The sequence below is a fragment of the Nycticebus coucang genome, chromosome 3 (assembly GCF_027406575.1).
Source record: "Nycticebus coucang isolate mNycCou1 chromosome 3, mNycCou1.pri, whole genome shotgun sequence".
Taxonomy (NCBI): Eukaryota; Metazoa; Chordata; class Mammalia; order Primates; family Lorisidae; genus Nycticebus; species Nycticebus coucang.
The window spans coordinates 97,489,347-97,512,649 of record NC_069782.1 but is presented as its reverse complement, the minus strand read 5'-3'; the positions used below and the strand labels follow the sequence as shown (position 1 = coordinate 97,512,649).

General features: G+C 48.8%; 2 protein-coding genes across 4 annotated transcripts in view; one reads left to right on the top strand and one right to left on the bottom strand.

Annotated features, from left to right (window-relative positions):
* The window catches only part of LOC128580447 (core histone macro-H2A.2), a 63,300-nt gene extending 61,673 nt beyond the window's left edge, over nucleotides 1-1,627 (top strand). The window contains exon 9 of the mRNA XM_053582285.1: nucleotides 842-1,627. Within this exon, the coding sequence (XP_053438260.1) occupies nucleotides 842-1,007 (166 nt within the window). The 3' untranslated portion in view covers nucleotides 1,008-1,627. The remainder of the gene's footprint in view (nucleotides 1-841) is intronic.
* On the bottom strand, nucleotides 1,051-23,072 carry AIFM2 (apoptosis inducing factor mitochondria associated 2). 3 transcript variants are annotated; one of them, XM_053582284.1, is made up of 10 exons: nucleotides 22,894-23,071; nucleotides 14,872-15,062; nucleotides 14,388-14,503; nucleotides 13,057-13,176; nucleotides 12,482-12,574; nucleotides 8,318-8,426; nucleotides 5,192-5,344; nucleotides 3,857-4,057; nucleotides 3,162-3,333; nucleotides 1,051-1,271 (listed from the first exon to the last, which is right to left on the bottom strand). In XM_053582284.1, the coding sequence occupies exons 2-9, from the start codon at nucleotides 15,047-15,049 to the stop codon at nucleotides 3,182-3,184; spliced, it is 1,122 nt and encodes a 373-aa protein (XP_053438259.1). In that variant the 5' UTR covers nucleotides 15,050-15,062; nucleotides 22,894-23,071; the 3' UTR covers nucleotides 1,051-1,271; nucleotides 3,162-3,181. The 3 variants fall into 3 exon arrangements, with proteins under 3 accessions (XP_053438259.1, XP_053438257.1, XP_053438258.1); XM_053582282.1 differs by having other exon boundaries at nucleotides 14,872-15,065; nucleotides 22,894-23,070; XM_053582283.1 differs by having other exon boundaries at nucleotides 1,051-3,333; nucleotides 14,872-15,065; nucleotides 22,894-23,072.
* Between the last annotated feature and the right edge of the window lie 231 nt (nucleotides 23,073-23,303).

Sequence of the window (23,303 nt, the reverse complement as noted above, 5' to 3'; positions counted from 1 at the left end):
GAAGACCAGGTATTCTGAATGCTGAATTGCTAACCTTTTTAAAGCAAAACTCCACAGGGGACATAGATTCAAATACAGGACACTCCTCACCTGCTAGCCCTGTGACTTTGGCTAACATCACTGTACCTCTCTGAGTCAGTGTGGCACTTATAAAGTAGTGACATCCCCTGCCTCCCCCTCGCAGGCTGTTCCTTTTTTATGTCACCCTCAGTAGAGTACCATGGTGTCACAGCTCACAGCAACCTCAACCTCTTGGGCTCAAGTGATTCTCTTGCCTCAGGCTCCCAAGTAGCTGGGACTACAGGTGCCGGACATAACACAGGCTATTTTTGTTACAGTAGTCATTATTGATTAGCTGGCCTGGGCCTGGTTCGAACCCACCAGCTTCAGTGTATGTGGCTGGTGCCATAACCACTGTGCTGAACAGTGGACACTGAGCCTCTTTTGTTGTTGTTGTTGTGGTTGTTGTTAAAAACAGAATCTCACTCTGTTGCCCAGGCTAGGGTGCCGTGGCATCAGTCTAGTTCACAGCAACCTCAAATTCCTGGGTTCAAGCCATCCTCTTGCCTCAGCCTCCCAAATAGCTAGGACTACAGGCACCTTCTATTTTTAGTAGACATAGGGGTCTCACTCTTGCTCAGACTGGTCTCTTATTCCTGAGATGAAGTGATCTTCCTTCCTCGGCCTCCTAGAGTACTGGGATTACAGGCGTGAACCACCACGCCCAGCCCCAGGGGCTGTCCTTTTGACTAGGGTGAGGCCCCATGTAGCGAGAACAAGGACACCACCTGGCCTTCCTGGGGACTGAAATGATGCCAGCTCTTTTCTTGCTTTGGTACAGAAACTGCTTTCCCAAGCAGACTGCGGCCCAGGTGACCCTCAAAGCGATCTCAGCCCACTTTGACGACTCGAGCGCATCCTCGCTGAAGAATGTCTACTTCCTGCTCTTTGACAGCGAGAGCATCGGCATCTATGTCCAGGAGATGGCCAAGCTGGACACCAAGTAGCTGCTGAGCTTTCCACAGGGATGGAAGGAGGAGGATTAGAAGATCAGAGTTACAAGAGTGGGATTTTATTTTTTAAAAGAAGAGAAGAAGGGTGACGGCAGTGGAGGGGGGCGGAGGGGGCAGTGGGCAGCAGAGGTGGTGGGGGCAGGTCCTGCTCACGAGAGGAACCCTCTGCATTTTATATTCTTCAAGAGCCTCAGTCCCTAATTAAGCAGGTCTCCGCGAGGGGTTTCTTTCCTTGTGTTTCTTCCCGTTGTTTTAGAACTTTAAAAAAAAAAAAACAGACCTCGTTTTAGATTTATAGCATTGACTTTTACAGGCACTCACACAAAAAATCCTTTCAAAATTCTTAAGTCTTCTGTTCCTCCTTTTTACAAGGGAAGACAGCATAAAAGTGACTCGGGCTTTGTTGGTTGTCTGTACTCCGTGATGGAGAGAAAAAAATGGGGAAGACATCTCACTGGTGCTTTTCTCTTTTGTTTTAGTGCCCACACCCCAGCCCTGTAATATCTGTAACTACTTCTAAAATGTTTTTTGCTTCAGGCATTTTTTTGTTCCATTTTGTTTTTTAAAGAAAAAGAAAATGAAAAGAAAAAATAAAAGATCCAGCATCTTTCTTATAATATGTTCTTTTATTACAACATTTTCCTCAGTTTGGAAAACTCTGTCTCCATGGGTGGATACATCTAGAATGTTCTAAGTTAACGGAACAAGACCTGTCACTGACAGGCTGGGAGGGCCACCACAGGAGGCCCTAGGTCAGACATCAGACCTGTGTTTCTCTCAGCAGGTCCTGCTTCCAGGGAGGGTGAGTCTGCTGGCCCTGGTCCTCAGGGCCATCCTCTGGGAGAGAGTTATAGGTCTCACTTGGGCCAGGGCCACAACTCCAATACAGGATGGGTTGAGAACCCCATTGAGGTTGGTAAGGAGTGATCAGAGAGGGGCAGAGTGGGGACGTCAGGGCTTGAATTTGTTCAGCTGACCTCAACAACCACTTCTGCGGTGTAGTTTGTCTTAGCTGGTCCAAAACAGGCTCCTCCCTGTTAGAAGATCTCTCCTGAACAGAGGAGTCATTTATATACAGAGATTATTGCCTCATGGCTGGGCCTCCAAATAACCGTGGGGTTGGCCAGGGAAGCAGAGGCACAAATCACAAAATCCCTCACGGCCCTTTCCCTGCCCCTAGCACTAGCTGGAGTTTTGTTCCTTACAAATTTGCCCAAGACAGTAACCTGGAAATAACACTAGGATGAGGCTGGGGGGTCACCTGCTGAACTGCCTCTGTACCCTGACGGGTAACCAGATGGCACCCCGTGGGGGACTGTATTCCCTGCAGCCTCTCCTTAAACTCCTCTGGTGGCTGGTAGTCCAGGCTGCAGTCTGAACCCTGCTAGCTTTGTAAAAACTCACTCTTTGCTAGAGTAGGTTAACCAAAGAGGGAAAAATTTTTTTTTATTACATCATAGCTGTATACATTAATGTGATCATGGGGCACCAAAGAGGGAAATTTTGTCCAACTCTCTCTTCTTAAATGAAGCATTTAAATGGCATTTAGTTAGGATCTAAAAGGGGAAATGCAGAGAGGTTCATGAAGCATGAGGGAGCATGACAGCTAACCACGAATTAAGCGAGTTTAAAATAAGGCTTTTGTTAACTTCCTGCCAGATACACAGGCTCCCCCTCAACGTGCTGGAGAGGGTCCGGTGCAGCCATCTCTCCACCCCAGCTCCCTTCCTCTGCCCTCACAGATGCCAGCCACCAGGAGCCCAGCTCTCTGAGAGCTCTGAATGCCACACCCTGTGCCCTCCCCCCCAAACACACACACACGCAGGCACGCACGCACACACACAGGCGTGCACGCACACACATCCAAGAGGAGCCAGGACACAAAGGCTGGCTGTGCCCTCCCTGAGACCATTCACTAGGCACATGTCAGCCATTTGGTCAGTAAAGCTGCAAGCAAACCGTGAAACCCAGAAAGAATTCTCCGGGGGAGTCTCTTTTTAATGCCTCTCTCACATCCCCTACCCCCACCACTTTGGGGTTTATACAAGTTGTGTTTCTAGTCAGCACATCATTGGCATACTAATCCAGAAAACCGCTCCTGCCCTTCAGTGCTCGCAGACGGTGTATGTTGCCAAGCAGTCTGTTCACCTGCTGTGGCAGCCTTCTCGTCAGGGTGGAGACTGCTTCATGGTTTTCCAGCTTGTGGACACGAACAGGTCCCGACTCTTGGCCAGCCGGACCATGAGCCGACCCACATAGAAGCCACTGATCTGGCCCACACCATCATTTCTCCCCATGGATAGGAGGAACGTCAGCCCACCTGTAGAGCAGAGACATGTAAAACCAGAATCTCGCCAGATGCCTTCCCCAGGGCCTTCAGATACAGGGCCGGGAAACATGTAAGACTTTTTGGAATGTGGGTGAGGCTGTGATTTCTTTTTTTGAGATAGAGTCTCACTTCGTCACACCCCCACCCCATACAGTGCCCAGGTGTCATAGCTTACAGCCATCTCATACTCTTGGGCTCAAGTGATTCTCTTGCCTCAGCCTCCCCAGTAGCTGGGACTACAGGTGCCCACCACAATGCCTGGCTATTTTTTTGAAGATGGGGTCTCAAACCTGTGAGCTCAGGCAATCCACCCACCTCAGCCTCCCAAAGTGCTGGTATCACAGGCAAGAGCCACCACACCCAGTCCCGTGATTTATTTTTAAAGAGCTCTAAATGGGTGTTTTCATTACCAGCGCAGAGAGTTTCTCCTAGTGGTCATCTACCTTATGCAAAAAAATCTTCAATGTCTAACCCCCAAACTCTTAAAACTGCAAAGTAGCTGGACTCCCCTTACCTGGCTTATAGGCCTTGAGGGGCCGCTGTTTCATGGAGTTGACAATGTTGGTCACAGCAATGTTGGCATGGAGGCCAGCGTGATAGGCCATCTTGGGCTCCCTCAGGTCAGCACAGTCGCCGATGGCATAGACGTTGCTGTGCCCCTCCACCTGGAGGTGCTCGTTCACTCGCAGGGCGCCGTTGCTGCCCAGTCTGCTCTCTGCCAGGCAAAACGACATGAAACCAAGACCCTGAGCTGCCACGTTAAGTGGCCACCAAAAGGAGGTTAAGGACAAGCTCCAGGTGCTGACCAACAGGTGCTAGTCAGGTCTGTCCTCCTCGGTACACACTCAATAGGCCATCCTCCTACCTAATTCATTCCTGCCTAAAGTCCCACCTTGCAACTCTTCCTGCAAAGGCAAGGTTACTGATTCCAGGGCAGCAACGGGCCAAAATACCAGCGAACCTCCTTTTAGAAATGGACATAATTCTTCACAAGTTATAATGATCAGCCAAGTTCTAAATTTACTTTTGAATATAGGTAATATTTTTTTCTTTTCATACTAAGCAAATAGAAAATGCAAGCTATGATTTTTTAAAATAAATAATAAACTGCTTGCTTTTTTCTTAAAAGAGTTAAAAGAACTTATTTTTTCAAACATGCTATGAAGACCATTATGTGTTAAATTCTGGGATCTCTGTCCATTAGAGACTTACTTTCACACTTATACTTGGTCTGGATGAGCTTCCTTCTTCTGAGATTAGATTATTACTTCCTGCTGGACACAAAGCAGGAACTCCTTATCAGGAAAGGGTACTTGGGAGAAAATGACAGGGACCTGAGGACGTGAAGTAACCACAGGGTTTGGCTACGAAGTCTCCTGCTCATGGGTGGAGGCTTAAACACACCTCCCATGTCTAATTAGCTCAATAATCAAATACTGAGCTTTAGGAAATGAGGCCTTATCATTGCTTCCACTCCCTAAGGGACTGTTCCAAGATCAAGTGGTCAGATGCTGGGGTCTGTGCTTGAAGAGAGCAGCGCACCTGTAAACAGAGAGGCCTGACCTCAAATCTCCACATCTGAGTATAAAGAGACAAAATGGACCTTTCTCCTCTCTTGAAACCTTTTCCATCTCCTACCACTAGGGGGAAGCCCTGGTTTCAGAAGATTCTGGTGACTGGCCACCCTCAGTGAAGCCAACATCATAGCTGAGGAAAGACCTACCAGTGGATCCTACCCTGAATTTAAAGTTTGACATGCTGGCGGAAAAAAGGGAAGGGCTGTTGAGTGTTCTCAGAGAGTGCTAAGGAAGCACCTGGGGGAGCAGCCCCAGCTAGGCCACCTGCTTACCAAATGCGCTGCAGTAGGCAGAGCTGTTGATCTTGATACCAGTGCAGAGAATCACCAGGTTGGTGGCCACCTCTGTGCCTTTATCTGTCTGCACTTTGATGTATTCTCGATAATCGTTGAGGGGCAGCTCCTCCAGGTTGCTCACTCGCTCACCTGTTGAGGGATTTTGGTGACCAGGAGGCCAGCAGAGTGGGCACTCCATCGAGGCTGGGCTCCCAGCCAAGGCTGGCCCTGGGGAAGGCCCAGACCCCTGTGGCCCAACTGAGCAATTACTCCACTCCCGTCTTCCCACCATTCCCCTCTCTCAAGTACACTCTCCTGCCCCAAGAAGCCAATCTGGACATCTGGCCCTGAGGGATCCAACTGGAGGAAAGTTCCAAGAAGCCACTGGAGGGAAGTGAGGCTGAGTTTCCCAAGAAGTTCTGGGAAAAGCTATTCAACAGAAGACCTCAGACATGCCTCTTTGTCAGCTATGCCATGCTACCAGGCAGGACAGGATACTCAAGTTCACCAAGGACAAAGAGAAAAGCCAGAGAACTTGGAGATGCCAATTTACTGTCCTCATCATCTGAAAGCAAACTGGTAACAAGAATTCACAACCAGTTACCAAATAGGGGCTGTGACAGTGTGAGGGACTTTTTTTTTTTTTTTTTGAGACAGAGCCCCACTCTGTCGCCCTGACCAGAGTACTGTGGTATCATTGTAGTTCACAGCAACCTCAAACTCTTGGGCTCAAGTGATCCTCTTGCCTCAGCCTCCTAAGTAGCTGGGAGTATAAGTGCTACCCCACGCCTGGCTAGTTTTTTGTTGGTTTTTCTTTCCTGATTTTTAGTAGAGATGAGGTCTCACTCTTCCTCAAGCTGGTCTTGAACTACTGAGCTCAAGCAATCCACCCACGTTGGCCTCCCAGAGTGCTAGGATTACAGGCATGAAGCACCGTAGCCAGCCTAATAAGGAACTTTCATAGAACAGATGCCTTACCCTCTCCCTGCAAAAAAGGTGGAGGGTAGGCGGTGCCCGTAGCTCAATGGGTAAGGCGCTGACCATATACACCCAGGCTGGCAGGTTTGAACCTGGCCTGAGCCAGCTAAACAACAATGCCAGTAGCAACAACAACAACAAAAAAAAATAGCCAGGCATTGTGGCGGGCACCTGCAGTCCCAGCTACTTAGGAGGCTGAGGCAAGAGAATCGCTTAAGCATAAGAGTTTGAGGTTGCTGTGAACTGTGACGTCACGGCACTCTACCGAGGGCAACATAGTAAGACTCTGTCTCAAAAAAAAAAAAAAAAAGGTGAGGCCCAGTGCAACAAAGTGTTGGAATTAGAGCCCCTCTCTAAAAAGTGCTGGGTTGGGTGGCACCTGTGGCTCAGTGAGTAGGGCGCCGCCCCATATACCAAGGGTGGTGGGTTTGAACCCAGCCCCAGCCAAACTGCAACAAAAAAAAATAGCCAGGCGTTGTGGCGGGCGCCTGTAGTCCCAGCTACTTGAGAGGCTGAGGCAAGAGAATCGCCTAAGCTCGAGAGCTGGAGGTTGCTGTGAGCTGTGATGCCACAGCACTCTACCAAGGGCAACAAAGTGAGACTCTGTCTCTAAAAAAATAATAATAATAAAATAAAATAAATAAAAATGCTAGGTGGTTCACATCCCTCCTACTCTGAATGAAAATCACAGTCTTCACCACTCTCAAAATACAAAGCAATAAGGTCAGGCATGGTGGTTCATCCTACAATCCTAGCTCTCTGACAGGCTGAGATGGGAAGAGTGCTTGAGCTCAGGAGTTCAAAACCAACCTGAACAAGAGTGAGATCCATCTCTACTAAAAATAGAAAAATTAGGTAGGTATTGTGGTGGGCACCTTGTAGTCTCAGCTACTTTCTCAAGAGACTGAGGCAAGAGGATTGCTTGAGCCCAGGAGTTTGACGTTACTGTGAGCAAGGCTGATGCCACTGCTCTCAAGCCTGGGAAACAGAGTGAGCCTATCAAAAACAAACAAAAAATCAATCATAGGCTGGGCACAGTGGCTCACACCTATAATCCTAGCACTCTGGGAGGCCACGGCCAGGTAGATTGCCTGAGCTCAAAGGTTCAAGACCAGCTTGAGCAAGAGTAAGACTCCATCTCTAAAAAATAGCCGGGCGTTGTGGCAGGTGTCTGTAGTCCCAGCTACTTGGGAGGCTGAGGCAAGAGAATCACTTGAGCCCAAGAGTTGGAGGTTGCTAAAGCTATGACACCATGGCACTCTACTGAGGGCGACAAAATGAGACTCTGTCTCAAAAAAATCAATCATAGGGTGGGGCCTTGGTGTGTGTCACACTTTATGGGGGCAAGACATGATTGCAAGAGGGACTTTACCTAACAATTACAATCAGTGTAACCTGGCTTATTGTACCCTCAATGAATCCCCAACAATAAAAAAAAAAAAAAAGAAAAAAAATCAATCATAATTCAGGACAAATCCTTTAGACACACTTAAAAAAAAGTCATTCAGGCCAGGCACAGTGGCTCACACCTGTAATCCCAGCAATGTGGGAGGCTGAGGAGAGAGAATTGTTTGAGCTCAGGAGTTCGAGACTTGCCTAAGCAACATTTATACCCCAACTCCTAAAAAAATGAAAAACCCAGCTAGGTGCTATGGCGAGCACCTGTAATCCCCACAGCTTCGGGAGGCTGAGGCAGCAGGATGCCCACAGCCTGAGTCTGAGGTTGCAGTGAGCTATGATGCCACTGCACTCTGCTTAAGGCATAGGGTGGGACTCTGTCTCAACAACTACAATAACAAAAAAAAAAGTCATTCAGAAAGTAGGCATCCCACAATCTGCACTTCATCCTAAGCAACAGCCAGCACATCTCTGCCTCCAAGTCATGGAAATCCTGTAAGTACCAGAGCTTCTGCCCTGCCTGATGACAGGCGTGACTTCCAGCTGGACAGGCTCAAAGGGGCTTTGATGTCCACGATCATTCTGGCTGCTTCACGCTCAACCCTCAAGACAGTGGAAGAGAGAGAGCCTGGAGTGGGGGGACTGTGGCCCCCCTCCAGCTAGAGGCAGTGAGCAAGTCTTTAAGCCTCATCTCCCCATCCAGGGAGGGACAAGGAGGGGCAGGGCGGGAGGTGAGGTTGCACATACTCAGCAGCAGCTGCACGCCCTTCCGGAGGAGGATTTCTTTCACTTCCTGCCGGACACATGGCAGGAGCTCCTGGTCAGCCAGGGGTAGGTGGGAGTGAATAAGAGTGACCTGGAGAAAAGCAGAAAGAGGGACAGAGGGAGGGGGGTGGGGCCTTGGTGTGTGTCACACTTTATGGGGGCAAGACATGATTGCAAGAGGGACTTTGCCTAACAACTGCAATCAGTGTAACCTGGCTTATTGTACCCTCAATGAATCCCCAACAATAAAAAAAATAAAAATAAAAAATAAAGAGTGACCTGGGGACAAAACAACCACAGGGCCTGAGAAAGAGCCCCTGAGTCTTTGACTCTATAAACAGCCACCTCCTCCCCTGCCTCCAGGTTACAGATGAAGAAACTGAGGCCCCGGAGAAGTAATTTTCCAATGCTGGAACCAGTTAGTTGCAGGGCGACCTTGCGCCCACAGGTCCTAGTCCAGGATTCTTTCAGTACCACCTGGTTGGCCCTGGGCCGGAGGACCACCCATGTGCCAGTACCTCACCTAGGGCCACCTGGAACATTATTTTCAACCATCCTTGGGCACTTTCAATTATACAATCTGTATAAACCATTGATATTCCAACTATAAATCAGTCTGACACTAACATTAAAGCTGTTTCTAAAACCAGCGCCTCTAGGCACGTCTACTTGTCCGGGAAAAGGAAGCAGGAGGTGGCCTGCAATCATGTTCAAAGCCTAGACCTTAGACTTGGACTGCCTGGGTTGAAACCTCATCTCTGATACTCCCTCAGACACCTCCCCAAGGCTTACTAAGACGGGCACAATAGTTCTACCTGTAGGAATTTTGTAATGATGAACAGGAAAATATGTGTAAAGCATGTAACTCTGCACATACCAAGTCTTTAATAAGGGTGGCTCTTACTACTCTTATTTGCCTACTAACCATACAAATAATGGACATTACATTGAGTTACTTGAACTAATTTACTATGTGAGACTGGTCTTATCCCTGTGAATAAAAGAAATGTATGGATTGGTCCCTGCCCCCAGTTCCTGACACAGAGCTCTTAAAACTCTTGCACACAGGGGTGCTAGGAGAATCATTTGTTTCACTATTTGGTGTTTAATGCCATTTCCTGACACAGAGCTTCTAAGACCCTTGGAATTTCCTGGATAATACAAGCATTTTTTGTTCTAAAAAGCCAGGCTCCTGGATGGTGCGAGATTGCAAGCCTGAAACTTTTGGCCCAACCCCATCCTCCAGGGAGGGAAGAGAGGCCGAAAACTGAGTTAATAATCAATCATGCCTACATGATGAAGCTGAAAAATCCCAGGTTCAGAGAGCCTCCTGTTTGGTTAACGTGTCCATGTGCCCCGAGGCACCCCAGCTCCATGGGAACGGACGGTCCCGTGCTCAGGACCCCTCTAGACCTGCCCTGTGTACCTATTCATCTGGCTGTTCATTTGTTTCCTTTAAAGTACCCTTTGTAGGCTCGGCATCTGTAGCTCAGCAGCTTGGGCGCCAGCCACACACACCAGAGCTGGCAGGTTTGAACCCAGCCCAGGCCTGCCAAACAACAATGACAACTACAACCAAAAGAAATAATAGCTGGGAGTTGTGGTAAACGCCTGTAGTCCCAACTACTTGGGAGGCTGAGGCAAGAGAATCGCTTACCCCCAAGAGTTTGAGGGTGCTGTAAGCTGTGACGCCACGGCACCCTACCGAGGGCAACATAGTGAGACTCTGTCTAAAATAAAATAAAATAAAATAAACATTTCCTTTGTAATAATTCAGCATTAGTAAGTTAACTGTTTTCCTAGGTTCAATGAACCACGTTAGCAAATTATCAAACCCAAGGACAGCGTCATAGGAACATCCAATTTGTAGCCAAGGGGGGCAGAAATGTGGGTAAGCTGCGAACTACAACTTGCAACTCGTGTCTGAAGTAGGGGCAGTCTTGTGGGGCTGAGCCCATAACCACTCAGGTCTTCACTAACTCCAAGTAGTGTCAGAACTGAAGTGAACTGAGGTGAATTATAGGGCACCTGCTGGTGCTGAAGAATTGGTCAGTGGAGGAAAAAACCCATGTATCTCATCACAGAAGTATTGAGTGTGAGTATAGAGAAACACAGTTTGTTTTTTTCCCTAAATAACCCTCATAAATCAAATGAATAAACTAACTATACCCATCAGTCATAATAATTTCCAACAATTTGTCAGAAAATAGCCATATAATTAAATTAGCCCATATTGATCTTTCCTTTCAAAACCAATCTGCCTTTCCCTAGGGAAAAAAGAACCATCCACAGGCCCGTGTGGCTCTTAGAAGCTAGTCTGGCATCAGCCGCGAGCAAGCTCTTGCCCTGAGGACCCATAATTATGATCATCACACAGCCATAGCCAAGCCTGTCCTATGTGCCAGGATTTTCTCACTCTAGGTTGTCAGGCAGGTTCTCTATCCCTTGAGCATTAGAAGGCTGATGCCACACACACATACACACACACACTCCCTATGGGCAGAAGGCAGTGTTGGCCGCTGAAGTAGCTCAGGAAATTTCACCCCAAGATACATGTATGACCCCTTGGTATGAAAAATATTTTGAATTAAAGGCTTTTAAGGCATTGGAAGGGGCTTTCCTCTATCTGCATAACTCAGACCGAATCATCAAAGGAACAATCGACTTCCCTTCCTTGTTATTTCACGATACTGCAGGAAAGAAAATCAATAATACAACCAGACCTGGCCCAAATTATTTAAACGTAACGCCTGTCTCTCAGTTAATTTACAAGTCAATCTGTTCTCCTCCCACCCTGCATTCACCAGCAAATATTTATTGCCCCTGAACAGAATTACCCCAACTCTTCATCTCTCCTCTAAAAAAGCAGGCATAAAAATATCTGGATCCCATTGAGATATTGGGTGATCACTCTGTAATTCTCCCCATGTGCATGGTAAATAAACCTCTTCCTTTTATTAGTCTGCCTTAATCATGAGTTGATCTTTCAGTGAACTTTCAGGGGAAGGGGCAAGTTTCCGCTCATCCCCCTGCCCATTCCCCAGCATGGGGAGTCCAGGGGCTGCACTGCAGGATCCCCCACTGCCACAGGTATGGACCACAGTATCAGAGGAAGAAACCAAAAGACAGCAACTGGGCATGCCTTTGCCCAAGCCTGCAGTCGGTAAGAAGAGGTAATCAAATCTACATTTATATCACAAAGGCCTGAATTTGAAACCACCCTTACAAATTAATAAAGGGTTGCAAAGTGAGTATTGTAGCAAAGGCCTAGCTAAAAATAATAATAATTAGCTAATGGCCCCTGTTCACTTTTCTATATGTAGTAATTGCCACTCTGGAGTCACATAGCTGATGGTCACAAAGATTTTTTTGTTTTTTTTTTTTGTGACAGAGCCCCAAGTTGTCACCCTGGGTAGAGTGCCGTGGCATCACAGCTCACAGCAACCTCAAACTCTTGGGCTCAAGTGATTCTCTTGCTTCAGCCCCCAAGTAGCTGGGACTACACTGTGCTACGGGTGCCAAGCTGGTCACAAAGATTCTTAACTTTTTCCATACATACAATCATCCTTTGGAACCTAAAAGTAGTTTTTGAGGTATCTTCCAGGTCCTGCATTCCAGTAGATTGGCTGACCCATCCAGGCCAGCAGCCCAAACCAAGGAACTGATGGTTCTGCCCATACTCAGCCAATTAGTAAACCTAATTGCCTAATCCTTCACCTACCAAACTATCCTTAAAAACTCTGTCTCCCAAATTCTCAGGGAGGTGGATTTGAGAAACTCCTCCTGCTAAACTCTCCCCATTTAGCACCCCGCATGATGAAACTCTTTCTCTGCTCTAACAACAAAGTTGTGTAACTTTTTCAAGTTATCTCCCCTGGGCTTGATCCCCCTGGCTGAAGCAGAGAAAGAGGGCAGGACCACTCAGTGAATGAGGACATGCCCTGAACAGCTCTGCTGCAGGGTCCTGGCTGTCTGGAGAAAATTCCCTGCAGAATCACATCATAGCACAAGATAAGATACGCAGTCTCCCAGCTTACATGAAGGGAACGCCAACCTCCCAGGCCCTGAGTAAATTCCTCATGTTCCTTAGATACTGTAGAAAGAAGCTGACCACTCAGAGTTAAAGATCAAGGCATCCTGGCCCACCTCTTTCTCAGGATATTCTGTTTTAATCTCTGCTGCCATCTCCACTCCTGCGGAGCCTCCTCCCACCACCACGATGAACCTTGAGCGCTGGACCTAGAGAGGAGGGACATGTGAAACACACCACCACACACCCACCCCTGCCTGCAGTGAGGCCTATGGTGTGGCTTCCCTGGCCACAGAGAATGCGTTCCAACTTTGGGGTCCAAACGTACTTCCTTCTGCCAACCCTGCAAGGTTGCTGTGAAAACTGACATTTGCATCTAAACCTGCTCTATAAAACAGAGCCCTGTGTGAACAGAAGGGGACATGAGCATGAAAAGCCCTAAGAGAGACCAGTCAAGGACATGCCAAGCACAACGTGAGCAGGCCTCAGGTGCTCACATCCAGGCCTTAGTGGCAGGTTCAAGGTCTCTTCCCAGGAGAGACTCTTCCTAGTGACTCTCCAACTCTATAGCTATGGCCAACAGCTCCGAAGTGACCTCTCCCCTCTGTGGTCTCCCAGCTCTGTCCCCAGGCATCCTCACAGCTGTCTTCCCATCTGGCCACACTGCCCCACACCTCAGCACACAGCTCACCTGCTTCACCAGGTTCTCGTAGGCCTGGATGGCAGCCTCCTGGCTGGAAACCTCATTAAACTTGCCCGGGAAGGGCCCGGTGCTGCCTGTGGCCAGGATCAGATGTGAGAAGGGCAGGGCCTGAGAAGGATAAGAAAAAGAAAGATGAGGGCAGGGCAGGGGAGGTCTGCGCCTCTGCATCCTACTCCAGGCCCCACTGACCAAGAGACCCAGGCAAAGGAGCCCCTCTGGGCACACCGAGGTAACCGTCTTGTGAGGGAGGCAGAATCATAGGCCAAGGGACAGCAGTAGAACCCAGGGAAATACCCAAGGAGGCAGATGTTACCTCCTGCCTGGAGAACCCCTGGGCAACAGAGCCATCCCACAGGAGAGGGAGGAGTCAGCTCCCACAGCAGGAAACAGGTCAACTGGACAGGACTGCTCGTGGGCAAAAGCAAGGTTCTAGCTTCCAGTGTGGAATTAGTTAGGAATCTCTTCCTACTCCCACTGAAAAGGAGAGGAGGGGAAGGGAGGGGAGCCAAGTGGAAAAAGTAAAAGAAAAGAGAAAAGAAAAAATTTTATTTTAGGCGTATTTGGAGCGTAAGGACATGCAGACAAAAACAGAGCTGCTCCAATGGGAGGGGGTGGGCAGTGGTCTGGGCTTCACTCAGCCCCCTCTTCCCACCTGGAGCTCCAAGATGCCCCGTGAACCTTTCCAGGGCTCTGAAAAGCGCAACCTAAAACTGCAGGTCTAGGAAATACTCAGTAGTTTTTTCTACAAGGAAGTTCTCAAGTCCTAAAATTAACTCAAGGAGGACTAATTCATACCAAATCACATACTCATTAAGGATAAGAACTGTGTCTCTGTTTTTTCAATACCCCCTCAGCTTCAGATACTGAGCCAGGGGCTCGGCTGGAGGTGACACCTCGTCCAAGCTGGCAGCAGCCTCCACTGCTGGAGCTCAAGTCACCGCAGGCTACACCAAAGATGAATAGAGGGAAACCTCTGCCCACCATGAATTCCCACCCAGGGGAGGTGGGCTCATGTTTGTGCCCAACTCTGATTGGCCTCTCTGTAAAAGGAGGTTGTACCACCCACCTCATAGAGGCACAGTGAACATTACATGAGATTCATGTAAAGGCTGAGGACAGTGCCTGGCATCCAGAAAGACTCAAGAAATACCTGCCACCATATGCTTGTGGTTGATGTGGTCAAGCCTTTTGTTTAATAGGAATCTGCTGTCTTCCCAGCACCAGGTGAGGCCTGGGGGTCACAGAGATGGCTCTCTTGACCCAGATCCCCCAGAGAGCTTCCTGAGCCAGCTGAAGGGAGGGTCAGCCCCTGCACTCACCTCCCCACCCTGCAAAAGCACCGTCTGATTCTTCATGTCTATCCCGACCACCAGGCCCTGCCGGAAGTTTTCCTTGAAGGTCACGGAGTAGGAAATGAATGTCTTCTTGGCAAACCCTAGGAAATGGACATAAAAGAGGTCACAGTGTAGAATCAGACTGCTCACAGGAAGCCAGAGTAACTCAGAACCTTTGCTAAGCTACACACCAATTGGGGCACCCTTGGCCAAAGAGCTGGGCCAACAGGTACACCTGGGGTACCCACTATCCTCTAAAGGCCCTCAGGCCTTCAGAGAAGCTCAAGCTCTGAGTCCCGTTATGGCAGCCACTTCAGACCAGTGACTTTGAGATTCTCTGGAACTTGCCTAATGGTGGAAAGTGGGCACCTTGCCCTAAGTCCAGAAAGCCACCCCCAGTCCTGAAATCACGTCCCTCAGCAATGACAAGACCACTCTCACAAAACAGCCCCAGACAGTGTCAAGTTACCACTCTCCACGGAGGCCCGGAGGGCTGCCACATTGTGATGGAAGGAGTCTTTCATGTCCACCAGCATGAAGGGGATGTTCAGTGCCTGCAGCTGGCTGGCGGCTGCAATCCCGCCAAAGCCACCGCCCACAATCACCACATGCAGAGCTCCCGAGTCCGCTGAGACCTGGGACCCCATCTCAGACCAGGTACTGCTAGGATGGGAGAGGAGAGCACAGCACAGTCAGGGTGGCTGGAAGGATAAGGGCATGCCCACAGTGAAAGGCCTCAAATGCCATGAACTGACCTTTTTAAATGAAGTCAATCTTTTTATTTTTATATTATTTTTTGAAACAGAGTTGCCCTGGTTAGAGTACCATGGCATCCTAGCTCACAGCAACTTCAAAATCCTGGGTTCAAGTGATCCTTTTGCCTCAGCCTCCTGAGTAGCTGGGACCACAACACCGGGCTAATTTTTCCTATTTTTATTTTTTTTGTTGTTTTTTGTTTCGAGACAGAGTCTCAAGCTGTCACCCTGGGTAGAGTGCTGTGGCATCACAGCTACCTCAAATTATTGGGCTCACGTAAACTTCTTGCTTCAGTTTTTCTATTTTTAGTAGAGACAGGGTCTTGCTCTTACTCAGACTGGTCTCGGATTCCTGAGCTCAGGCGATCTACCTGCCTTGGCTTCCCAGAGTGCTAGGATTACAGGTATGAGCCACCATGCCTAGCCTAGGTCAATCATTTATTAATGAAATTCCAATTGTGCAAAATGTGAATTAAATGCAGAAGGAACAGGGATATCTTGCTTCCGCCCCATCTCCTAGCCACCTAGTTCCCTTCTCCAAAGGCATCCACTGTTACTAAGTTTGTAGGAATCCTTTCAGAGATATTCAGTATAACTTCGATCATGATTATGTTTTGCACACATTAAACAAACTTCTGTCCTTTTTCTTTTTACTCAGTATATTTCATCAAAGACTTGTGAAGAAGAGAGCGAAGTTCACCCACAACACACACGTCCTGCTCTGTCACACTCTATACTGTGGATCCTGTGGGCAAGCAGGCAGATGTGGCCCCCGCCCTTATGAAGGCAGAGCTTACAGGACCAGCCGGGTAATGTAGATCACGAGCGAGGCTGGGCAGGTGTACAATAACAAGAAATGGTGGGCACACCTGTGGGAAGCTCACAAACACAGGCCACATCTAAAGGAATGGAGGGGATTCCAAGTGGTTCCTCATTGGCCAAATGGTCCCCAGTGCATGGAGACTTGGACACTCCATTTTACAGATGGCAGGGCTAGGACCCAGGACAAGTCCTCTGGCAGGCAAGGCCATCTTCACTCTTCCAGACCCTCAGAAGGGTGGTCCAGAGCTTATCTCTGAATGCTCATCAGGCTGAATCTGCCAACTGGGCCAGAAGGAGAATGTCTCCTGGGGCCTAGCCAGTGGTAGGAGTGGACACCAGGAACTAACCAGGGCAAGGGGACATATTAGGCACTGAGGCAGGCTGTGGGCAAGCTGTGCATCACCCGCCTCCTTCAGTTGGACCCCTAAGTGCTGACCACTGCCCTTGGGACTGGCAGTCAGGGATGAGGTCGAGAAAAAACCCAGAAAGCCCCACTTCCAGGCTGGCTGGGCAAAGGCCCTGAGAAGGGATACATAGTTTGCTAGGGGAAGGGGTCCAGCGCGAGTCAGATTACACTGGACCACCCAGAGACACTCAAGGAGGAGATTCTAGAACCTGAAAAAAGAGCTGGGGTCGGGGCCTTCCAGGCAAAGGGTCAACTTAGGCCAGAGGCCCAATGGCAGGGAGAGAGGGAATGGAAGGAGCTCAGAGAAGAAAGGTGGGGAGTCCAGGAAGGCAAGTGACAGGGGCTAGCACAGACAGACATCCTGTCATGCCAAGACAGCTTTAATAATCAGGTGGACATACAAGCCTGGCTCACAGAGCCTCCTTCCCTGGGAAGAGAGAAAGCAAGGCCAGTAGCCCAGGAGAGGCCTAAGGGGCAGTGAACAGGCCAAAGGAACTATCTTCCAGTTCCCAGGGTTATCGACCTGCTTCCCCAGTGAGCAAAACCCTCACCCACCTAGGTGTGTCCCCCAAGAAGGCACAGAGCTTCTTCTCTGGAGTGCCATGTGGGGGTCTAGGGCCTGAGGGCACACCCAGGCCAGGGAGGGGAGGCACTTTCAGGTTGTCTACATTATTTCTACAAAAATAATACATATTTGTTTGAAAAAGAATTCAAACAATGGCTCAGCGCCTGTAGCTCAAGCAGCTAGGGCGCCAGCCACGTACACCAGAGCTGGTAGGTTCAAATCCAGGCCAGGGCTGCCAAACAACAATGACAACTACAAACAAAAAATAGCCGGGCTAATAGTCCCAGCTACTTGGGGGCTGAGGCAACAGAATCTTTTAAGCCCAAGAGCTTGAGGTTGCTGTGAGCTGTGGTGCCATAGCACTCTACCTACCAAGGGCAACATGAGACTCTGTCTCAAAAGAAAAAAAAAAAAAAGAAAAGAAGAATTCAAACAATACAAAAAAGTTCAAGGAAGAAAATAAATACAACATCTATGACCACTATGAGCATTTTTGGTTCAAAGAGCAGGTTGGATCTGTTGAGTATTAAACTTGGGCAAGTTACTGAACTCTTCCAAAATGGGGAGAAAAACTCACAATGACATGGGTAAAAGTCTAACAAATACTGCCGTTTACACTAATGACATGTATGGGTGTGCATACACCTACTGCCCACAAACAGGATTGATAGGGACAAATGTAAGGACAGGCCCAAATAGAACCGTCCCGCCCAGGAAGGAGTAAGTACGCCAGTCCCCACCCCTCTGAACTCTTGTATACCCACCTGCCTTAACCCATGCGCTGACTTTTTATGGAACTCAGCCTACTCACACCAAGTGAAATTAAGGCCACGTTGCCCACACAGAACCTAGACTCCACTTCCTTTCATTCATGTCTCAGAATAACCTCTCATTTTTGGTCCCTTTTTTTTTTTTAGACAGTCTCACTCTGTCACCCTCAGTAGTGTGCCGTGGCATCACAGCTCACAGCAACCTCCAGTTCTTAGGCTTAGGAGATTCTCTTGCCTCAGCCTCCGAGTAGTTGGGACTACAGGCGCCCACCACAACACCCAGCTATTTTTGTTGTTGCAGTTTGGCCGGGGCCGGGTTCGAACCCGCCACCCTTGGTAAATGGGGCCGGTGCCCTACTCACTGAGCCACAGGCGCCGCCCTCATTTTTGGTCTTTAACCTCTCAGGAATTAGATTCTAGATTCCCGTCTATTGCCTTTTTCATGGACACTTCGTGTAAAAACATAACCCACCCTTTAAAAATGAATGATTATAGAATATTTCACTCTATAGGTGTATCATAGTTTGTCCTGCAGTCTCCCGATGATGGAGTTTCCCTTGATGGATGGGGTCTTCACACTGATTGATGTTGTTTGCCCAGCACTGTTGCTATGTTAGAACATGTATTTGAATATCCCTTCATTCTTTACCTGCAAGTTTAGCACCTACAAGGTGTGTGGCTGGAAGTGCAAATCCATGGCTTAAGCCCTTGGTTTAAGTGTTTGGCAAAGTGGGTCATGGCCAAGCAAAGGGGAATTGTATGAATATACTACATTTCGTTTATCCATTTATCAGTTGCTAGACATTTGGATTGTTTCCATTTTTAGCTATTGTGAATAATGCTGCTATCAACATCTATGTATGTGTGAACACATGTTTTTAATTTTCTTTAGTATATATCTAAGTCTGGAATGTCCTGGTCACGAGTCCTTTTGGTGCAGGACCAGAAGGATGAGAAGGTTGAAGAGCAAGAAGGGATAAAAGAAAGAAAGAAAGAAAAGAAAAAAGAGAAAGGAGAGAGGGTAGGTAAAAGGGAATATTGACCAAAAAAAGGGAGGCACAGAAAGAGGGAGACAGAGCAATATAGGTGTGTAGTAGGGTACTTTGACCCAATCTTAAAAAAACCCCAACCTCTGAGGGTACCAGGTTGGGTGGTTCCCTTGAGGTCAGCAGCATTTTGCTAGCCTGTTCGGACACAGTACCCCACCTCCACCAAGTAGAGAGGAAAGGCAAAAATGCTATAAATCAAACCAAAACAAGCAACAGAAAACTTTATGGGATAAAATTGGGGGAAAAAACAAATAATAGGGGTAGAAACACTAGCAAAAATGAAGTTTTAATTATTGGAAAAGGCAACAATGGGAAATTATATTTAAACTAGAAATATGGAGAAAGAAAAGAAAAAAGAAAAATCTATAGGGAAAAGGCTGAAATTAAAAAGCAAAACAACGGGCGGCGCCTGTGGCTCAGTCGGTAAGGCGCCGGCCCTATATACCAAGGGTGGCGGGTTCAAACCTGGCCCCAGCTGAACTGCAACCAAAAAATAGCTGGGCATTGTGGCGGGCGCCTGTAGTCCCAGCTACTCGGGAGGCTGAGGCAAGAGAATCGCTTAAGCCCAGGAGTTGGAGGTTGCTGTGAGCTGTGTGAGGCCACGGCACTCTACCGAGGGCCATAAAGTGAGACTCTGTCTCTACAAAAAAAAAAAAAAAGCAAAACAACAACAATAACAACAAAAAAAAAAACAAAACCATAAACAAAGCACTATATATATCTTGCTGAATATTGTCTGGGCAACAGGTGATCTTCTGGGGTATGAGATGTTAATCACAATGCTGATATGACTGGAGGCCTCTGCTGATTTCTCAAACCCCGCAGGGTGGAGAGCCTAAATCTCTCCTAAGCCCTCTTAAAAGGCATTTTACGTTCTAAACTTGGCTAAGCAGAAGCTTTCCCAGGAAAGTACTTGTCGCTGGGGTCAGTGCTGAAGTGACTATCCACTTACCCAATGTGCCAAAACCGGTCTCACTCTGCCCCTGAGGGCTAAGGCTGTAAAGGTGGCTCAGTCCCCAACTTCAGGCTGCTCAGTCCCTAGATTACTAGCTCCCACCCAATCCTTGCTCTGAGACCCTGAGGGCAGAGCTTGCCATGGCAGTTCTCTCACAATGGCTCCATGAGGCCCACGGCCAAACACTAGTAGCTCCGTCTGGCTCAGTGGCTCAGTCTGGGGCCCTAGACAAGGCCCAAAGTTCCACACTGCTGCCCAAGCTCTCCCAAGGCAGTTCAACTGAGTGCCAAGTCCAAAAACACCATAACAGCTCATAGGTAAGGCCTTTCCAGTTTGCAATCTCACTGCCAGCAGGATTAGATCCAACAAACACACGCAACCACTTGCCAGTTTTCCACATTTTTTGTCCTCCTTTTGGGGTCCAGAAGTCTCTTGCTGACTCCCTGTGTCCTCAAAGGGATGACTGTAGGCAGATCCCACTAGCTAGAGATGCCTGGAGTCTTGTCTCCCCAGACCGTGCCCAGTTGCAAGGAAGCTGTTACTCGGCTGCCATTTTGCTCCTCCTCTGGTCATATATTACACTGACTCTATGTTTATCTTTTTGAGGAACTGTCAAACCTACCATTTAATTTTGAACTGAACATCAGAGCCCAGAGCACAGAGAATCTTAACTACATCTGCCCAAATTCAGGAATGTTAGCTTAAAAGAAGGCCCAAGAGGCCAGAACACACTCTAATTATCTAGCAACTCCTAAGTAATTTTATCTTCACCCCTCCTATAACACACACACATACACACAAAATCTGGTTTACACTCAGTCTTTACTTGCTTTGCTTGTTTTTCTTCTTCCTTACTTATTTTTTCTTCCAAGGACACCCAAGCCTGATCTCACTGACCCCAGGGAGATTCTTCTTTAACAATAAAGGGCCTTTAGGAATTTACTGAAAAAAGAGAAGTAACTTTTATGCCAAAGCTGTTGAGAGGTCATGCCTCAGAAGACACACAGCAGAAACCATATGGGCTCTGATCAAAGCAAGAATGCTGCTTGTATTGCTTCATAAAGATTACAAATAAAGCATGCAGTGAGGTTTACACAAAGAGCAGAGTTCAACACAAGCCCACGGGATAGCCATATTTTCAGAGAGCTTGTCCTGGATTAGACGGCCACTTAAGAACCATGGAGGCTTAGCATGGTAGCTCATGCCTGTAATCCTAGCAGTCTGGGAGGCTGAGGCAGGAGGATCACTTGAGCGCAGGAGTTTGAGCTATGATGATACCGCTGCACTCTACCTAGGGTGCCAGAGCAAGAGGGATCCTGTCTTAAAAAAAAAAAAAAAAAAATACCATGGATCACCATGGATGTCCCCTCTCCACCTAGGAAAAGGAGAGGGGCAAGTGGCTCCCCCATCCCTGGATACTTCATGGCCGGCCCCACAAGGGACCACACATTGAATGTAACCCCCAAAAAAAACAATTTCTGAAAGGGCTTCAAAGTCTGAAGAGGGAACAATCTCCTCTGATATCCCAGGAAAGGGCAACTTTAGTGCCAACATTCATTTGGGTGTCATAAACATTCCTATATTGAAAACCTGGGCCAAGCAACTTGCCCATCTTCCTCAGCACCAATTACTTTGTGGTCCTCTTAACACCCCATGGTCTGCCCACCACCTTCAGTTGGACCCCGCCTTAATTTCTTCACCAGAGACCAGACTTGCCCAGCTCCATCTCTTTCTGGGTGTACTCTGGGTGTACAAGGATCCATGCTGGCTGGGGCTCATTGTCTTCCTGGGTGAAATGGAGGTGCCCTGGATTTGTGATTGCACATGGAACTCCTCAGTGACCTCCTCTCTCATGCTAGGATGAAGGCAGGTGGGATCTGAGAGCTTGGGGCTCTCTAGCAGTGGTAAACACACACTAGAACCTCACACCAGCCATTGAACACAGGTACAGACCCCAGAAACCTGGAAGTCCCTTTCCAAACTATGACCCTCTACCCTGGGCCTGTCCTCCTGTAGGACCATCAGTTCCCAAGAGACCTTACTCTTCCCCACCCGAACCTTAATTCCCAGGGTCAAAGAGACTTGTTGGAGGGAAAGCAGGGTGTGTTCAGTGAGTGGCATTGAAAGGAAAATCCAACATCACCCACTAATTCAGTTCCTGGTTGATTTCAGGCATCCATTCATAGCTAGTTCAGCCACCACTGAGACCTTGGGCTTCCGGGAGGGGAGAAGCCAGATCTCCTTGTGCACCCCTGAGTTTATGGGCACTCAGGTAATCACACTTACCTTTCTTTCTCTCTCTTTCTCTCTCTCTTTCTTTTCTTTCTCTCTCTCTTTCTCACGCTTTCTTTCTTTTTCTCTCTTTTTCTTTCTTGCTTTTTCTTCTTTCTTTTTCTCTCTTTCTCTCTCTTTTTGAGACAGAGTCTCACTTTAGCGCCCTCGGTAGAGTGCCTTGGCGTCATAGCTCGCAGCAACCTCAGACTCTTGGGCTCAAGCAATCCTCTCGCCTCAGCTTCCCCACTAGCCGGGACTACAGACGCCCGCCACAACGCCCGGCTATCTTTCCTTTTACAGCCGGGGGGTGGGGCGGGGGGGAGCTGGGGGTCTCGCTCTTGCTCAGGCTGGTCTCGAACCTGAACCCGTGAGCTCAAGCGATCCACCCGCCTGGGCCTCTCAGAGTACTAGGATTACAGGCGTTAGCCACCGTGCCCTGCCTCCCAGTCACTTTCCTCTTAGAGTCACTTTTCTCTGCCCTCTGTACCAGCTTCAGTCCGGACCACTGGGCAGCGACTCTGCCAGGATTAGGATTACCATGTAGTCTGCCAGCATCGGGGTTATCCCAGCCCGTGTCCCTTCCTTCTCCACTCCCTCTTCCCGCCTGAGGCCATCTTTCTTGGAAAGACTTAGCAGGGATTTAGGAGCCGGACAGGGAGGATGAAGAGTTTCCTCTGTCCGCGGTGCCAGGAGTAAACCCGGCTTGAGCAGAGCCGAGCTGTGTATCCCAGGCGACCGCCCTTTCCTTCCAAAGCCACAACTCCATACACCGACCTCCCCACGCTGTCCGCCGCATTCTCCAGGCCCTGATCCACCCTCCTTCACCCTAGTTCCAGGTCCCTGTCCCGCCCCAGGCTCTGAGGCCTCGACAGCCGGCCCAGCGGCGCGACCTCACCTGCCAGCCGCCGCCGCTGTTGCCCCGCACAGACGCTCCAGCTCCCGCACGGCCCGCGTCTTCCCGGCCGCCGGGCCCCAGCCGCTCCTGGGCGGGGCGTGACTGAGCGCCCGAGCCCGCCCCTGCCCCGCGGCAACGCCCTCGGAGGTCCCCGGAGAACTGCAGCCCTCGGAGCTAACCGCGGAATGACCTTGACCCCAAGCGAACTGCCTCGGATTTTAAAACAAATGACCCCAGAGGCCGGATGTCGCCTCTCTGCGCCTGCCAGCGCCACGCCCCCAACCCTCCCTGAGCAACTCGGACTGCATTGAAAATGACAGCCCAACTTTGGGGCTTTAAAGTAACCAAAATTTAGAGTGTGAGGGTCCCAGAGCACTGACTGCACCACCTTGAGCACATTACCACCCTCC

What these genes read in the sequence shown, in the direction of transcription:
- AIFM2 (XM_053582283.1), bottom strand. Translation starts at nt 15,049, where the DNA reads ATGGGGTCCCAGGTCTCAGCGGACTCGGGAGCTCTGCATGTGGTGATT. An exon ending in CCGGGCCTCCGTGGAGAGTG is followed by an intron (nt 14,504 to 14,871) that starts GTAACTTGACAC and finishes TCCATTTCCTAG; the next exon opens with GGTTTGCCAAGAAGACATTC. An exon ending in GGGCGTGCAGCTGCTGCTGA is followed by an intron (nt 5,345 to 8,317) that starts GTATGTGCAACC and finishes ATCCCTCAACAG; the next exon opens with GTGAGCGAGTGAGCAACCTG.